Below are 17,928 nucleotides of genomic sequence, written 5' to 3'. Positions count from 1 at the left end.
ATGGTCTTGTTTGTTGTCCCAACGTTATTCAAAAACGCTCCACATGATGCGTATTGCCCACTGGTTCCCCATATGTGTTGTTACCATCCAAGCAAGAATTTTGATTTACCAAACTCTTGGCAACAACATTTTGGAAGGATTTGTGCCCACATTTTTCATATTTTTTTTTAAAAAAAAAATTATTTAAAAAATATTTTATTTGGAAACTGGACCCCAAAGTTGAGGCTACGTGGGGGTACTAGGCATCTCTCTACAAGAATGACATAATTACCATTAATTTGGACAAAAGGCTACTTGATTTTGGCAAGATTTATGTACTACTTGGACAAGAGGAATCTCCCCTCTACACTTTTTGGTGTGTGTATATTAATTGGTAATTCTATATAAATATCTCTCCTTTAAACTAATTATGAAATGATAACTTGAATGATTAATCAACAATAAATTATGACAACTCGGTAACTTCTCGTTTGAATATTGTCTTTAGGTCTTGAAATTTCTCGTTTTCTTTGTTGTAATGGTTTCATGATACACCTTTTGGAGTTCTTTTCTAATAAAACAAAGACGACTATGGAATATTGTTGTTATAAAGAGTTTTTTAAGTGAAAACAATGCGTCAATTTCATTGTTGGATTAGTGCAATAACTCAACATTAAAAATCTTTTTCTAAAATAAAATATATTACTTGCAATTTTTCACTTGTTAGGTGGGTTATTCAGTAAATACAAAAATTTATGTGAGATTGTCTCATGAAACAATTTTGTTATACGAATATTTTACCTGACACGATCTATGAATATGAATTATTTTTTATGTGAAAAATTTTATTTTTGACTTAAAATATAAAACTCTCACGGCCTATCACACTTGTGATATTGTCCGTTTTGGCCCGAGGCCTCGCGGCTTTAAAATGTGTCACATCGTACGATGTCCGCACACTGGCTCTGATATCAAATTTCAGAACTCAATCCACATTGTGATATTGTCCGCTTTGGCCCGAGACCTTACGGCTTTAAAACACGTCATAAAGGGTTGCTACACGCTCATTCAAATGCTCAACATCTATCATGTGGTTCGACGACGTGGGATTCCGCCACATCCGTTTCATGAACATAGATATCTCAAAAGTTACCTTCTATCTGATAAATTGTAAAAAAGATTACAAGTGTGATAAGTCAATAATTTGAAAATTACATATCACCCTGTAATAACGTGACTTGAATTTCCCTGTACATTTTTTAAAAAGAAAACCATCTTCATATAATAATAAATATGTTTTAATTAAATAAACTGTGGCTTCCTCCTAACCAAAATCTCCGACACTCACCAGTCATCACCCAAAAAAAAAAAATGATTTCAGAACACATTGAACGGCGCCGTTTGGCAACGTGACGTAACCGTCTTCTGTCTCCTGATTCCCGGTACACTAGGTGGCATCACGGACCGAATCAGGGCAAAATTCAACCCCTTGAAAAACGGGTGGGTCTTCACCTCCGCTGCCCCCCGCTTCGACCCGAGCCTCCGACCCGGATCCTTGTTGAGCAACCCGGTTATCAGTCCTCTGGCCTGGGCTTCGCTCGAGCCGCAGCGCCACTCGTTGGGGAACGCCAGCGGTTGTTTAGTGATGTTACGCAGCGTTGCTTCGTTATTTGCGCCACCAAATGGGGTCCGTCCATAAATCATTTCGTACATGAAAACACCAAAAGCCCACCAATCGACGGCGTTACCGTGAGCCCTACCGGATGCCACCTCTGGCGCCACGTACTCATGGGTCCCCACGAAGGAGCTTGACCGGGCGTTGACTGGCTCGGCCACGAATATCCGGTTCGTGGCTAAAGTCTGGATCTTTTTGGACCGGAAGAGCCGGTTCGAGATGCATGAGAATAGTGTGAGGTAGCGGGAGCTCTGTTCTGCCGCAGATGAAGATGCTGATTCGGGTGAGGAGTCAGGGTATTCGACGGCGGGGATTGCGTCGGAGCATAGGGAAAGATCAAAGTCGGTGAGCATAATGTGACCGTCGGATCTGACGAGCACATTTTCGGGCTTCAGATCTCTGTATATTATACCCAACATATGAAGATACTCTAGTGCTACCAAAACTTCAGCTGCATAAAACCTGGAAAAAAAATATTGAATTGTTTAGTGAAAAGAAATAAATTTTTTTAAGGGGTGGGTGAAAAAAATTAAAAAACCGTTTCTGATTGCTCGGTGGAGACGATAAAGTGAAGAATCCGATGTGGTAAATTCTGGTTTCAGATTTCAAGGAAGTGACTAAACAAGAAAACCCGGATTTGGAAAATATTAAAGAACAGGGATCCTTATCCGGGATAAAGTTAATACATGAGAATTAAAATTTTCTTGTTTTCCTTTTTTCAGGTTTCTTGAACAAATTTCAACACAGCCAACTGCGGAGTTCTTTATTTTTTGCAAGAAATGAGACAGGCACAGTACATGTTTAAGAAAAGAACTTGAATGAACGGTCTTATATAGCATAATCAAACAAAAGCACAGACGTATAAGTTATAACAGGGTCATATTCTACATTATGATGACACAACCTCAGCTTTTCTCAAATAGATGATCACCTTTTGAAATATATTTGGATTTGGATTTATACAAGCTGACAAAATAGAAGAGAATTAGAAATAATAATTTATTATTAATTTACCTCGCCGAGCTGATAGAGAAACGTTTCTGCGGCTGTTTGTGCCTCAAAGAATGTAAATCCCCGCCGGAACAATACTCCATCACCACGCAAGAAAAATTGGAGGCCTCGAATTCGGCCTTCAGAGTGGGCAAAAAAGGGTGGTCTAATAATCTCATGATCTTCCTCTCAGTCTCAGCTCTTTGGGTTTTCTTCTTCATGGCCAGCACTTCATTGTCCACCACTTTCATGGCGTAGAGCCGCAGCTCATCCCCGCCGCGGAGGCGGCAGAGATAAACTCTACCGATGTCTCCGCTGCCGATTTGCCGGACAAGGCTGAAGTCCCGGAAACTCATCCCCGTTTTCGAACAAATAACTTGGAATGACGAGCCCGACGAGCGGTGCGGCGTCATCGCCGCCTGATTCTCCGGCGAGCTAGTCGGAAGCTCGAAAGAAAGCCTGCTGAAGCTGGTGCGATGGCTTATCGTAGTGTCACTGCTCTTGGAGCTTTTGCTGGAGTAAAATCCTCGTGCAAAAATCATCTCATCCAAATTCCTCCGTGAGTCTACCATTCTTTCTGCGCGCGTTTGCATGCACGGTAAAGGAAATTTTCACCCAGAAAGTTGAACAACCATCATCCAGTCAAAAGTTTTTTTTTTAAAAGGAACAAAGGATCATTTAATGTGACGAATGCTTTAGGAGATTTAATTTTCCTTTCCGTTTCGAAACCAAATACAAAGAAATATTAGAGCTAGACGCTAATTTATATATCAAAAAAATCAATCAACACCGCCACAGGAAGAGGTCGCAAAGTCAACAATTCACGCTAGAGCCAAATCCTCAATCCAAATACGGAGAGCCCTTTAATTTAAAGAGAGTATAGATGGGTGTTAAATAAGAGCAGCAGCCTTAAACAGCAAAGTAGGGTTTCCGTACAGAAGACATTAATATATCAGAAAGCTTCAATTCTGATTTTTTTAAAAAAAAATTGGCCGTTGAGGGTTATTTAAGGTTCACTAAATCTCCAGTCCAATTCTATATATAAAAAATATTACTATTATTTATTTTAAATATGAATCGAATCAACTCATTATACAAAATAAATTTAGACCATCCTAAAAAAATTAGTAAATTTCTTGTGAAACAGTCTCACGAATCTTTATTTGTGAGACATGTCAATCCTATCGATATTCACAATAAAAAATAATATTATTGGCATAAAAAAAATATTTTTTATGAATGACCCAAATAAAATATCTGTTTCACAGAATACGACCCGTGAGATCGTCTCACACAAGTTTTTGTAAAAAAAAAAAAATAAACTGCTATTTCTGAAATGGAATAATTCAAGTCTGTCTTCGTTTTTGTCATGTTTCTTTGTGCATTTATTTAATATAATATAATATTCAAGTACATCACCTCTCGTTTAAAATATTTAAAATTTTGAACTGCAGCCATAAATAATGGACAGTACTAGCTACGTAGTTTCAATTCACAAGCAGTTATAATTTGTGTGCATTATATTATATTTTATTTTATGTTTTCAAAAAAAAAATATTAATGAACTGAATGCGACAATAATTGCTCATTAATAAACTCATTGTTTTATTCTCATCAATAATATTGATTAATTACTAAGATTACTCATAATAAACTTAGATTTAAGTTAGCTAAATTAAAATAAATATATTTTTTTTAATCAACAAAACACACCAAGATTGTTTCCTCTTTTTTCAAGTACATGTTACTATTTGCATGGCTATTACATGGACGAAGTCAGAGAAACAAAGTTGGATGACAAAAATATATTAAAAATTTGAAGGAAAAAATAAAAATAATAAAATTATTCGGCAGCTGCATTTTATTCAATGCAGAATATATATATAAAGTAGATAGAATATTATGTGTGTAGAGTGAGTAAATATAACAATGAATCGAATCTGGTATTTATAAGAGAAGAGTAAAGTCTTGATTTGGTAGCTTTAGATTCTCAGAATCTTGGACGAGATTAGATTAAATTTTTGCGGACTTTACCTTTTTGGGCTTTATTTTTGTGGCTACCCATTAATGTCTGAGTAACAGCTCTCCTAGACAGGAGCTTGTCTACAATCTGGATAATGTGAGAGCTCGGCCGAAACACTCCCGAATCAACACGACACCAAACGCGTGAAGGTCGGGTCGAGTCATGATGGGAGGTCGACCACCTCCTGATTGACGAGATTATAGAGGTATGGAAGGTCGACCTAGATGACCTCACGAAAAACCTCCCACCAACTTTGTGTGAATGTGGTGACCTCCTAACAAACTCAATTATGAAGATGATCTTGAGGGATTTTCTAAATACTGGACCTAAATTCACATGAACTACTCGAATATCATTACTCATATATATTTATGTGACCATGTCATTCATAATTACTATTATATAATATAATATAATAATTTCCCGGCAAGAGCTATGCTTAGGTGCGACAGAATGACACATGCATCTTCGCACGTACGGGTTTTTGGAGTGCCAAGATCCTGACACGCGGAGACGAGGAAGACTTAGAATGTCGAGATTGCCCATCTCGGCTATGGCGTGGTTGCCGTTTGATTGGGTCAGATTTTGTCGTGCATTTTTGTAATTTCCTGAACCAAAAGATGGACCCAGTGATCACACATGTAATAATAACAAAATTAATTAACACATATTCAATCATAAATAAGTAAAATAATATTTTTTCGTCTTCGATCACGTTTGCTTTTTTTCTTTTTTTTTAAAAAAAAATCCCAAACATATAAACACGTATCATACAAATAAATGGTAAAATTGAAATTTTGATTGAATAATTGATATTTTCTACGAATTCTTGATCTATATGAAAAAAAAAATTTATATAAAAAGTAGGTATCTTGTGATACGGTTTCACGAATCTTTGTCTGTGAGACGGGTCAACCCTATCGATATTTACAATAAAAAGTAATAATTTTTCATGGATGACTCAAATAAGAGATATGTCTCACAAATACGACCCGTGAGACCGTCTCACACAAATTTTATCTTGTATAATTGGGACGATACAGTGACCAACAGATTTATGAATTCACCCCGTCATCAAAATTAAAAATTGAGGAATTTGTCACGTAAACACGATCATATTAAAATTGGGCAAAATACAATTTTGGTCATTATGTATTAGGATGTTACATTTTTTTATTTCTGTATCTTCTTTTTTTGGATTAATTATAAACTTGTAACAATCATGGCCGTACCTCTTATGAGGCCAGAGAGGCCATCGCCTCAGCGCCCGGCTCTCACAGGGGCCCAAAAAAATCATAAGTCTCATGTTATTTAGGTATACACCTAAATAGTATGTGTAACAAACATTTAAAAAAATTTGGACATTGATCCATTGAAAATATGATTAAATATGATGATCATGTTATTGTGGATTTAATCAAATTATTTGGCATCTTTTCTTGAATTTACGTAGTTGGACCCATTTCAAAAAATAAAACACAAAAAATTGTGATACTTACCTATTTTACATATCTTTATTTTCTATTTTCTTAAATAAAATATTATATTTATTATTTAAAACAAATCATATATTTTTACAATATTGGTTCATTATATTTATCATTTTGTTATTTTGATAGTTTATATTGATAAATTTCAATTTTGGCAACATATCTTACATTTTTTGTCAATTTCAATCTTTTCTCAATATAATTGTTCATATGATACTGTATTATGTTAGACCTATGTTGATGTTGTGGCGCACGAAAAAAAAAATCGCAAAGAGATAAATATATAACTTGTAAATTATATTTTCCTTATATCTATTTTTTGGTTATTTTTAATTTGCAAAATGAGCTTTACGATTATTTATCACAACAAGCTTTTTTTAACATATTGCCTCAGACCCTGTGAACCACAGATACGGCTCTGGTAACAATCTTATGACGATCGATTTTATTCATTTTTCGTCAACATCATGTAATTAAATGATCAATATCATTGTAAATATTTTACAATTGTGTTGTTAAAGTCACGTGCATGCCACAAAATATTTATTAACCATGTAATTATAAAATTTTGAAAATATTGATCATTTGTGGAAAGGCCAAACATACGACGTGGAATTACTAAAATGTACATTAATTAATATTGTATATGAAGAACTAAATAGGTACAAATGTGAGATCCAGGGCTTCGCCCAGTGGTTTCACGGGAATTCTCCATGTATTAACTCAAGTTCGAGTCTTTCACGTCCTTAGATTATGTTATATAAAAAAAGGTACAAATGCGGATAATTGAGGTTATTGTTTGGTAATCTTGGGATGGAGATTTTTGCGGGATCGGTCTTTTCTTTTCAAGATTTACCATCTTTTAATGTTTCTCTTTATCATTTCATAAGATCGATTTAGGAGTAATTAAATCAACTAGATGGCCATGTGATTAAGATTTTAATACGTCATTGATGAGATGTTTGTTGACTTAATTACGTAGTCTTTTTCACATTTATTATATCAATTATATTATATTATTTTATATAATATAAATTAAGAGAGATAGAAAACACAATACCAATATTCCCTCTGTTTTGGCCAAGCAGACAAGAGGACAAAATATGTTCATATCGACAACACACAAACACTGCTCTCACATGCAAAATAAAAATATATTGAAAAATATTGAATTTATCGATTTTTAGTATATCGAAACGTTCGATACGATGTTATAGCAATACTGAATTTTTGATACGATAACAATACGAAATTTGAAAATTTCGATATATATATATATATTGGAATATCGAAAAATATATAAAATTTTAAAACAAAAATTATAAAATATAAAAAATGCAAGATTTTTTCATTATAAAATTGTATATACCGATACTATACCGAAATATCAGTATACCGTATAATTTCGATATAATCGATATGCTAGTTATACTTACCAAAATTACGGTATATAATTTTCGTACGATATTGATACAGTATATCACCCTAATATGATTTACAGATTATTACATTAATATTTTGGGTTAACTTGTAGGCACTATATAAAATAGCATTTGTGTTTTAGAGTTCCCAAGGTTAAAAAAATAAATAAACAAAAAGTTAATTTTTTTATTTAATTATGATTGACAACATAATCACCAAACAAGAAGGAACTCAAGAATATAATGAATTAATAATTCTGGATACTATTATTTATTAACAAAAAAAATAACTCCAAAACAGTTTGCATTGTTTCAATGTTTCGTCGAAATATGGCATAAATTATAATATGTTTGTTTATCTAATTCGTTAGTTTTGGTCGATGATTTCTGCAAGTCTTTCTGTGTTTCTTCTTAATTTTTTATTTCGTTATTCGTAGTAAAAAAAACCTTGCAATTTTTCAAGTATGATTCTTTAATGTTTTGGTCCAATTGAAAAGGAGATCAGCAGTTTCCAATGACGAGGAAAGTTGACATTGTTCTTACAATGTTTAGTCAAGTGATTAAATAATCTGCCAAATTATTAATTGATGGGTTTTGTTAGAGAAGTAGTTTGAATCAGTCTTGTAAATATGAATCTAAGTCGTTCCAAAATGGAATTTAATAAAAGAGGAACATTTAATGATATATTTTTTAATAATTTTATATCTAAGTAAGTCATTTGGATGAGTCACCAAAATGGATAGGGAAAAAAACTTGCTCTATTATGAATCGAGTCGGCATGATATTAAATTCTAAGAACCACTCAAATATCTAACTGAGACAACAAAGAGTCGACCACTTTATTTTTGTCTCGGATGAGAGAATGAAAGAGATCTAGAATATGTGTAACATATATATTGTGTGTTATTCTATGTGACTCATGACCATAACCTTATATAACTTTAGCAGTATTCGACACATCATAGAAGACTTAATAAGACTGAGTGTCTACACATAAGGTGGATCTTGACAATTTATTTGATACTTTGGAAACTCATAATTAATTATATCACTTTATTTGATTCCTTTATTGGATAACTTGTTCATATATAATTAATTAAATTATGTGAGCTTATAAAATAGTTTCAATATCTTCAAGAACATGAATACTTATGACGTACATACGACCCGAACAGTCGTACTTGTACCCGATCTCAAAGTTCTCCAGGCAAGCCGAGTAGGATAAGTTCGAACCCCGACCTCCCAACTCCTCGATTATAACGGAACACGAACCACAAAGACGCTCGAGCAGCATGGATTTATCGTCACTACTCGACACTTTTTAGGATGCTTTGGTTCCTCCTACGGAAGAAAAAATAGGGGCCGAAAGCTCAACTGGGTAACCTTAATAGGTTAACTTGGGCAGTCGCATGGGAAAATCTGGCCCAAGTGCAAATATCTACTATAAAGCAACTTGATCCAGTAAGCCCTCGCCTATGACAAGCTAGCCTAGACGTTTAACAAAGACACGACACAGCATATCTTATCCAACTAGGATCGACCAATACATCATTGCCATCTCAGCGGCAAATATTTCAGTGTATCCATTTCTGCAACTCTAAGGCCACGAGCTATTTGTGTGGCATTGTTTCAATTCTATTCACAAACATATAAACACTGAGCTTCACGAGATCTTGATTATTTGAGTATAGGATTATTTGCATTTTAAATCAGATAATCTGACCGATCTCTTCAGCAGAGAAATGGCTTCTACAGTGATGATGACTTCTCTGCCACAATTCAATGGGCTCAGGCCTCAAACAGCACCAGTAGTTTCTCATGTGAAGAGCTTGGTAAGTCAAATATCCCTCAAGTTGGCGCTTAAGATTCGGAAATTTGATCTGGGATTGTATTCCAAGAGTTGAAACATATGTTTTTGTTGGTTTTCCAGGTAGCACTTCAACCCATTAAGCGCAGAGGGCAGGGAGCTTTAGGAGCTCGCTGTGACTTCATTGGATCACCTACTAATTTGGTAAACTTGTTAAAATACTATTAAATCTTTCTGGGAATTCAAGAAAGTCGATAACTTTGTCGTCCTTGTATTAGCTGAGATGGAACAAGTGACCTGGGTCTATTTCTTTTCCTACTACGCTAGTTTTTTATTGTATGATTTAAAAAAAAAATTGATTGTTGGAATTTAAAACAATATTTTTTGTTTCTAATCAAAATGCAGATAATGGTGACAGCAACTAGTTTAATGTTGTTTGCGGGTCGGTTTGGGTTGGCTCCATCTGCGAACCGTAAGGCGACTGCGGGGTTGAAGCTGGAGGTGAGGGAATCCGGTCTGCAGACTGGCGATCCTGCGGGGTTCACGTTGGCTGATACATTGGCGTGTGGTGTTGTAGGCCACATTATTGGAGTTGGGGTTGTACTTGGTCTCAAAAACATCGGTGCCATCTAAATTGTCTTTGCTTCGCAGAGATGCTTTATCTCGTTATGTTTAATGTTATGTGCATATTGATCAACTCGACTCGTTAGATTATTGATGTAATTTGTATGATGATGCAATACCAGTCAACGTTAATGGTGGAGAATAGGTTAATAGGATATCGTTATTTCATTTTCTTTTAAATAATTGAATTTTTACCGTGGAATAAAAAAGGCATTTCACTGTGCTATTCAAGATTTAATCAAACATATTCAAGATGATCGTTTAAAGCTGACATGCTTTGATAGGATAACGTATATGGTCTTGAACTTAAGCAGTTAATCTACAACTCAACTACTCTTGCACATCGGTTAAAACATCAATCAACGACTGCCTGTTTTCCATAAGTTGTGCACGTCCACAGAACATCATATTCAATTCACCCTTGCTGCTCTGATGCATTGAGGCCATCAAGAATTGCCTCAAAACTATGAACACAAGCTTTTGAATAGTCCGTTAGTGCACCAAATGCATTTGGTAGCCTCGTCTTTAGATGGTTCAGAATCATGACTTGAGTGGCTTTGACACAATTTATATACTTGGCTTTCTCATCATTCACTAACGTCCTGAGAGCCTCAACTTTGGCGCGCCTAATCAACAAAGGATGCTTGGACGTGGTCACTGAGTTTGCTTCTTCAAGAGAAAAACTTCCCTCAAACTTAAACTCGACTTCTGAAAGGGAATTGAGTTCTCTTTCCAGTTTCCGCCCCAGTTTTTCAGATCTCTTGCGCATGTTGTATTCTTCTTGCTGCTGTAAGGCTATGGTTTCAACAGCAGATACCAGGCCCTTGATAGCTTCAGACACCATCTGCAGATGAATAATGGGAAAAAATTGAACCAAGTTAGAAACTTAACTGGTGCTTCAAGATTTAATCAAACAGGTTACCTTATCCTGTAAATTATTGAGTTGGTGGAGCCATTCTCCGAGAAGGGCATCCAATTTTAAAGAGTTATCACTCTGTTGAGTGCCACCGATATTTGCAGGGCAACAGGTAAGTTCGGTCCATTTTCTGAGGGTACCTACATATTCTCGCTGAAATTTTATGAGTTTGCAGAAGCTACTGTACCAAGAAGTGACCTCTGTATGGAGCTGAGCTGCAGCCTGTAGATGGTATTCAGAAGTAGGTTCGATGTGTTGCTGATCTGGTAGATGGATCAGCTGTTGAGATATATGGCTCTGGACTTGATGACACTTGTGCATTGTCTGCCACATATGCATCAATCTGCATAAGAAGAAACACAGTGAGTCAAAAGACCGGAAGCAGTCTTTAGTGAGATTCAAATTCTGAAAATTGGCTATCCTGGGACATCTGAATTGGAAATTAATTTGAAAAACTCAACCACATGGAAGATGACACAACAATAATTTTTATACTTCAATACATCCCTCATGCGCAATGAAGTACGAAAATTAGATGAAAATTACATATATCATAAGAGATCGACTCGGGAAAACAAAAGAGGCTTCAATTTTATTTAAATCAGTTAGCTGCTATAAGCTCTTTCCCCTTCATTTGAACTTTCTGACCATACAAGAAAACAATTTGACACTCGGTATAAACAAATTCTTCCAATATTTATTACGCACTTTCAAAGGTTGTCGTCCCAGCTAGCAACTAAATACATCCAACACACTAAAGTTCAATAACTTGCGAGTTTACCCTGAAGCCAGCACAACAATCTGAGGGTGTAGCTCCTCGTTTATAAGTTTTGATATAGTCGAATAAGACCCATTTATCGATTCTTGTATAGATAAAATATACGATTCCAAACTTTCAACGGTTAGCCGAGTTTTCTCAGCCTTGGTCCAATCATGGTCTTCCTCTTGTCTCTGCAGCAGCAAAGATTTTCTCCCATACTCCACCTTCGCATTCACCTCCTCCTTCAAAATATATACAAGCAAGCTTGCCATTAAATTTGCTTATAGACATAATAATACACTTGTCACTTTATCAAGGTTTAGACAAACATGGGAATCCATTTTATCAGCTGAATCTCTATGATTTTCTTTCTAAATCATATATCCTTACAACAAATAGTACAATGCTATTCTTTGGTAATGTACTTGTACTTTATTTTCAACCCATTACCTTAACATCCTTATGGAGCTTCTTCTCCTCAGAATAGACCTTTTGGAGAGTGATGCCATGAGCTCCAGGTTTACAGGGTTCACTAGATTCGGAGAAAAGTTCAGCTTCTCTTGAGGAGTGAAGTGATTTAAGGGACCAACTCCAAGTCAGAGCACGAAAAACTTTTCTTGAGTTGCTCCTCTTCCCTGCAAATATAGATGGTGTAAGCCCCAAAAATGTCTTGCCTATTTGGTTCCCAGAGAATAAACAGCTTGCCATAATTAGTTAAAACTTAGATTAGAAGGATGATGTTCCATTACAAATTAGCATCAGAAATGCTTTCCTTCACATAACCCAGGGAATTTCGATATCATCAGGCTGAGCACAATACACCAAAAAAAGGAACTCTTGCATTTGAAAAAATGCCATCCTCGGAAAGTTGGATGGACATAAAAACATATAAGATGGAATTCGACAAAAGCATAGAGGAAATAACACCATGACAAACAAATTTGCTCGGTATGTCTAGTTTAAGAGATATCATAAACCATGAAGGGAAAAACCAAACAGTTTGCTTCGATATAGAGGGAAAAAGTAGTTACTCTTGTTCTCTTTTATGCCATTATAACGGAAAGAATCACCCGTATTGACATCTATAACAACAGCTATATTCTTCACAGTGCCAAATGCCTTGAGGAAATATTCATCCAAATCCTTAACAATACTGCTCAAGGTCTTGTTATTCCTCCAAACCACCATACCCATATCAGCTGTGTCTTTAGCATGCCAGCTCATCACTGAGGAATTGTCATCAGCGAGTTCAAGCCTCTGCTGATTCATGGGAATCTGATCAATTTCTTTAGTAGCATCAATGGCTGCTTCCTCATCTTCATCTATAAATTCAGTATTTGTCTCAGCCCAATTCTCCTCCTCTTGTTCCATTGTTTCACTTTGTCTATCACACTGGGGTGATGAAGAACCAAAAGGGTCCCAATAATCCCAAGAAAAACCGGTAGGTGGAGGTGGTGGAGTGTGATTGTTGTCCTCATCAATTTCTATTTCTTCTTCCACAGCAGAATGAGCGTGTTTATTCTTAAGCTTCCTTGAATCAGGGCTGAATGAAGTTGGTGGTGGAGATGAAGGCGGCAAAGGAGGAGGAGGAGGAGGAGGAGGAGGAGGGGGAGGGGGGACTGGAGGCGAAGGAGGAAATGCAAAATCAAAAGTGTTTCCCTCAAGTTCCAGTGATTCAGATTCGGTAAACTGTCTAAGGGTCGCTCCAGTATTTTTTAGTGATCTTAAGTACACCAACAGAACATCAGCAAATTCTTTTCTGCATCCCAACAACTGTTTCATAAGCCTCTTCCTCTCCCTGTAAATCCTCACCCGCTCTTCCCGATCCATTCTTGATGCAACACATCCCATTTTTTATTAATCTGAATATGCTAAAAAGAATTGTAGCAAAGGCTGACCTGGTAGAGTTTCTATCTCTTCAACATTTACCTCCTTGCAGAATCTATACCACGATCTTCATGTTCTAGAGGATTAACATCACATTTCATTGTTCATACGACAACTTGAAATGCTGCTTCTGCCCAGCATAATAAAATATCCAAGTGATACACACAGCAATGATGCTCTGAGAGCAGCATGGAAATGGCATTCCTAAGATGAAATCCTTAGAACTATTCTGACACTACACCGAGCGAAATAGATTATGCTCTCAAAGAAGCATGGAAACGGTGTGCTAAAAACCTAAGACTAAATCCTTAGAACCATTCTGACACTTCACAGCATGACAAATTCAAGAACTGAAGTGCAGAAAGGTACTAAAATAACACAGTTCAAAAACTCTACCAAGCTCGCAAACCCATAAAAGATCTGAAGTCCTTCAGACATGCGTCAGTTAGTGCCCAAAAAATCTGCAGATTCAATAGGAATAAAATCAGAAAACAAGACTATTAAAACAAAAACCATTAGCCTTTTCACTTTGAGCTCAGAATGCAATTCGACACCCTTAAATAATAATAGAAGCTTTCAGCATTAAATGTTGTACAATGGAAGTTACTTATCTCCACAATGGTACGATATCGTCCACTTTGGTTATAAACCCTCACTGATTTGTTTTCAGACTTTATCCAAAAAGTCTTATACCAATGGAGATATCATTTCATCTTATTAACTCATTATCTTTCTCTTGATATTCCAATATAGGACTTTGGTTACATTTCCATCAATCCTCCCCTCAAACAAAGTTTCACTATTATTTTTATGGTTCAGGCCTCCCCTGAATTCAATCTGTCCTCCAATCGAGGTTACTTCTCTTCAATGCATTGGGACGCACGCTTTACATAAAATACCAGGAGCATCACCCACCTCGAGAGCTCATCACGGATCAACAAGTGGTATCAGAGTCGTCGTCTATATCGAGTCATGTGGGTGGAATCATCGGATGCTTAAACGAAGGAGGTGAGGGCCCACGGTAAAAATCTTTGATAAGCTCTCGAGGTGGGTGATGCTCCCGGTATTTCATGTAAGACGCGCACCCCAACGCGGTGAAGAGGAGTAAACAACAACCACACCTGGATACTAGTAGATAATCCTGGAAAACAAAGGATTATAGGCTTAAAAATGGATATATAAGTTCAAGGATGGAGTCCCGGGGGTTATGGAAGCAAAATATTAAGCAAGGCTAGTGGCAAAGGGTTACTCTCAACACGAGGGAATATATTATACAGAGGTTTTTTCACCAGTAGTAAAACACTCATCCATTAGAATACTATTGTCATTGGTGACACATTATGATATGTAATTAGAGCAAATGGATGTCAAGACGACCTTCTTACGCGGAGAGTTGGAGGAGACCATTTATATGGCCCAACCAGAAGAGTATGCATCAGCCGGCGAGGAACACAAAGTTTGTCTTTTAACGAGATCATTATATGGTTTGAAACAGTCATCCCGCCAGTCATACTTAAGGTTTGATGGATACGTGGTCAACAGTGGATATCAGAGGAGCAACCATGCTGGCTACTTTTACTTTAAGAAACTGGAGAATGACAACAGATTGTACTTGATATTATATGTGAATGATATACTCATTGCAAGCAATGAAATCAAGAGACTAAATCAGCTACTGGGTACGAAGTTTGAAATGAAACATATGGGCCAAGCATCAAGAATATTAGGTGTGGATATAAGAAGAGATAGATCTCTGGCTCATTTACACATCACACACCAAGCATATATAGGTAAAGTCCTTAAAAGGTTTAATATGCAAAATGCAAAGATTGTGACAACACCAATCGGAGCACGTTTTAAACTATCTTCAGAACAAAGCTCAAAGAGTGAAGAAGAAGCTGGAGAAATGCTTAAAGGACCATACTCCAGTGCCACCTGAAGTATTTATCCATGGCATGGTGTGTACGAGGCTTGATATAGCATATGCATCAAGCTTGGTAAGCAGGTTTATGTCGAATCCTGGCCCTAACCATTGGCAGGCTGTGAAATTGGTCTTAAGGTATCTTAAAGGATCAAAAGAGGTTGGTTTAAACTACGATAACAATTGGAAAATGAATGAGAAAATTGCAGGTTACGTAGACGCAGATTTTGCTGGTGACAGAGATTAGAGGAAGTCGCAAACGGGTTACGTTTTTACTCTATATGGTAATACTGTCAGCTGGAAGTCTATCCTTCAACCTATTGTAGCATTCCCCACCACAGAGGCAGAATATGTTGCTGCCACAGACATTTAAGGAAGCCTTACAGATAAAAGGCTTGGTTGAAGAGTTAGAAGGAAGTACAAGCTGAAACTTTGGTGTATTGTGATAGTCAAGGAGTTGTGCAGTTGATGAAAAATCCAGTGCATCATGAGAGGACAAAACATATAGATGCTAGGCTTCACTTTATAGAGGATATGGTATCTCAAGGTCGGGTGAAGATAAGGAAGATTGGGACTGGTGATAATCCATCTGATATGCTGACTGATACGTTCACTAAAGTGTTGACAGGAACAAAGTTTCAGCATTGTCTGTCATTGATCAAACTTGGAAAGCCTACTTAGGAAGGAGGGAAGGGGAACAATGAAGAGCAAGGGATATTTACATGCTGATCAGGTGGAGAATTGTAGCCAAAGTAGATCAACATATCATTATCAGATGTGATCGGTACAAAGTCGTTCTTGGATGTTTATCGCTGAGCTACTAATAACTCATTAGTTGACTAATACTTATATAATTAAGTAGTTAAGTTAGTCAATGGACAGTTAGTCCTGTTGGCAGAAAGCTTGAATATAAATAAGCGTGACTTGTAGAAGATAGGGAATTCATTCTATTTTTGTAAACTTTTGTATCTCTCTCGGTGGATCAATAAATCTTGCTCTGAGTTCTAAAGTGGATGTAGGCAAAGTGAGCCGAACCACTACAATTCCCCGTGTTTGTGTTCTTTTTTTCCCTGTTTTCTGATTCTTTAGTTTACGTTGAATATCGATTGAATGCGGTGTTGGGTGCGTGCATATTCGAGGTCGAGTTCTTGATCAGTTACAGAAGAGGAGTTACTGGGAATCATTCACAACATTAAACAAAGCCCATCTCCAGACAAAAACAGCATAGTTTTCTTCTTTTGTTCCACAAATTATAAAGTTCGCTGTCAAAACACACTGTACAAGAACTTTCGAACAAATGATACTCTTTAAAGTACAAATTTTCCCTCAAACAGGTCACAAATACTACCGATAATACATCGTTTTTTGCTTCCAAGTACCAAACAGATGACAGCTACAAAATAATGGTGCTGACACGGCAGCCAGACACGACAAATGCCGAAAATAAAATAGCGTATAAAGGAGAAAAAAGAAAAACCACAGCAAAATGTATAATCTTGAAACAATAAAATCAGAGGTTCTAAAGGATTTACTCGAGTATGGTTTCTTTCATCAGACTACAGCAAGAAAGAAGCTGAAGAATATACGTACAAGACGGAGAAATGTGAAAGCAAACCCACGAGGCCACGACCCCTCAATTCCCAAGCTCAGTTGGAGGAAGAATCCTAAGCAAAGGTGCTTGCTTTATGAAAAAAGGTTTATCCACTTTTACACCATCCTTTATTGAAACGTTGCGGTCAAAATATTGCATCCTATTTAATAATGCGTTGTGCATAGTTTTGTGCAAGTTCTAAGAAACGTAAGTGCTTCGAACAGGGTGTGCAAAATTTCGGTTAAACCGAATTAATCGATCGAACTGAGCCAATTCGGAAATTCGGTTCGGTTATTTCGAAAATTCGGTTTCCAAATTAAAAAAATTCGGTTAATTCGGTTCGGTTACGGTTTTCAAAATTTTGAAATCGGTTAACCGAATTAACCGATATAATAAATATTATTATTTAATAAATTTTTATTATTTATAAAATTTTATATATTTTTAAATTTTAAATTTTAAAATCGATATAATATGTATTAATTGTGTTCAAACAAAACTTATACATTTGTGATGTATGTGATTTTATATTTTTATGCACTTGTATAGATTGTAGTATTTAAGAAAATTTACATATATAATTAAAGTTAAATCACAATTTTTTTAAAAAAACTAATCGGTTAATTCGATCACCGACCGAATTAATCGATTTTAATTCGGTTCGGTTTTCATCGGTTATGAAAATTAATTCGGTCGGTTCGGTTATGGTTAAATATTTCGGTTCGGTTCGGTTATGGTTAATTCGGTTCGATCGGTAACCGAACCGACAGAATGCTCACCCCTAGCTTCGAAAATTGAATGTCGAGCTCCAAGCTTTTCAAATTTAAGTGAGATTAGCGAGACG

The 17,928-nt window shown here is 36.2% G+C and overlaps 3 protein-coding genes across 4 annotated transcripts; 1 reads left to right on the top strand and 2 right to left on the bottom strand.

The window, feature by feature from the left end:
- Positions 1-1,211: 1,211 nt before the first annotated feature.
- Positions 1,212-3,488, bottom strand: LOC142548022 (protein kinase PINOID-like). Its single transcript, XM_075656391.1, has 2 exons — positions 2,669-3,488; positions 1,212-2,116 (listed from the first exon to the last, which is right to left on the bottom strand). Exons 1-2 carry the CDS (start codon positions 3,235-3,237, stop codon positions 1,357-1,359), a joined length of 1,329 nt encoding a protein of 442 aa, XP_075512506.1. The 5' UTR covers positions 3,238-3,488; the 3' UTR covers positions 1,212-1,356.
- A 5,668-nt stretch (positions 3,489-9,156) lies between these two features.
- LOC142548899 (photosystem I reaction center subunit psaK, chloroplastic-like) lies at positions 9,157-10,235 on the top strand. The gene is made up of 3 exons (XM_075657532.1): positions 9,157-9,410; positions 9,509-9,589; positions 9,791-10,235. The coding sequence occupies exons 1-3, from the start codon at positions 9,321-9,323 to the stop codon at positions 10,016-10,018; spliced, it is 399 nt and encodes a 132-aa protein (XP_075513647.1). The 5' UTR covers positions 9,157-9,320; the 3' UTR covers positions 10,019-10,235.
- Positions 10,236-17,221, bottom strand: LOC142548898 (protein ALTERED PHOSPHATE STARVATION RESPONSE 1-like). Of its 2 annotated transcripts, none has more exons than XM_075657531.1 (6): positions 17,084-17,221; positions 12,717-14,033; positions 12,136-12,320; positions 11,707-11,927; positions 10,932-11,268; positions 10,236-10,853 (listed from the first exon to the last, which is right to left on the bottom strand). In XM_075657531.1, exons 2-6 carry the CDS (start codon positions 13,534-13,536, stop codon positions 10,425-10,427), a joined length of 1,992 nt encoding a protein of 663 aa, XP_075513646.1. In that variant the 5' UTR covers positions 13,537-14,033; positions 17,084-17,221; the 3' UTR covers positions 10,236-10,424. The 2 variants fall into 2 exon arrangements, with proteins under 2 accessions (XP_075513646.1, XP_075513645.1); XM_075657530.1 differs by having other exon boundaries at positions 17,026-17,175.
- Positions 17,222-17,928: the final 707 nt, after the last annotated feature.

This window comes from Primulina tabacum, chromosome 6 (assembly GCF_025594145.1).
Source record: "Primulina tabacum isolate GXHZ01 chromosome 6, ASM2559414v2, whole genome shotgun sequence".
Classification (NCBI taxonomy): Eukaryota; Viridiplantae; Streptophyta; class Magnoliopsida; order Lamiales; family Gesneriaceae; genus Primulina; species Primulina tabacum.
The sequence above is the reverse complement of the archived record's forward strand: the minus strand, read 5'-3'. Positions and strand labels throughout refer to the sequence as shown.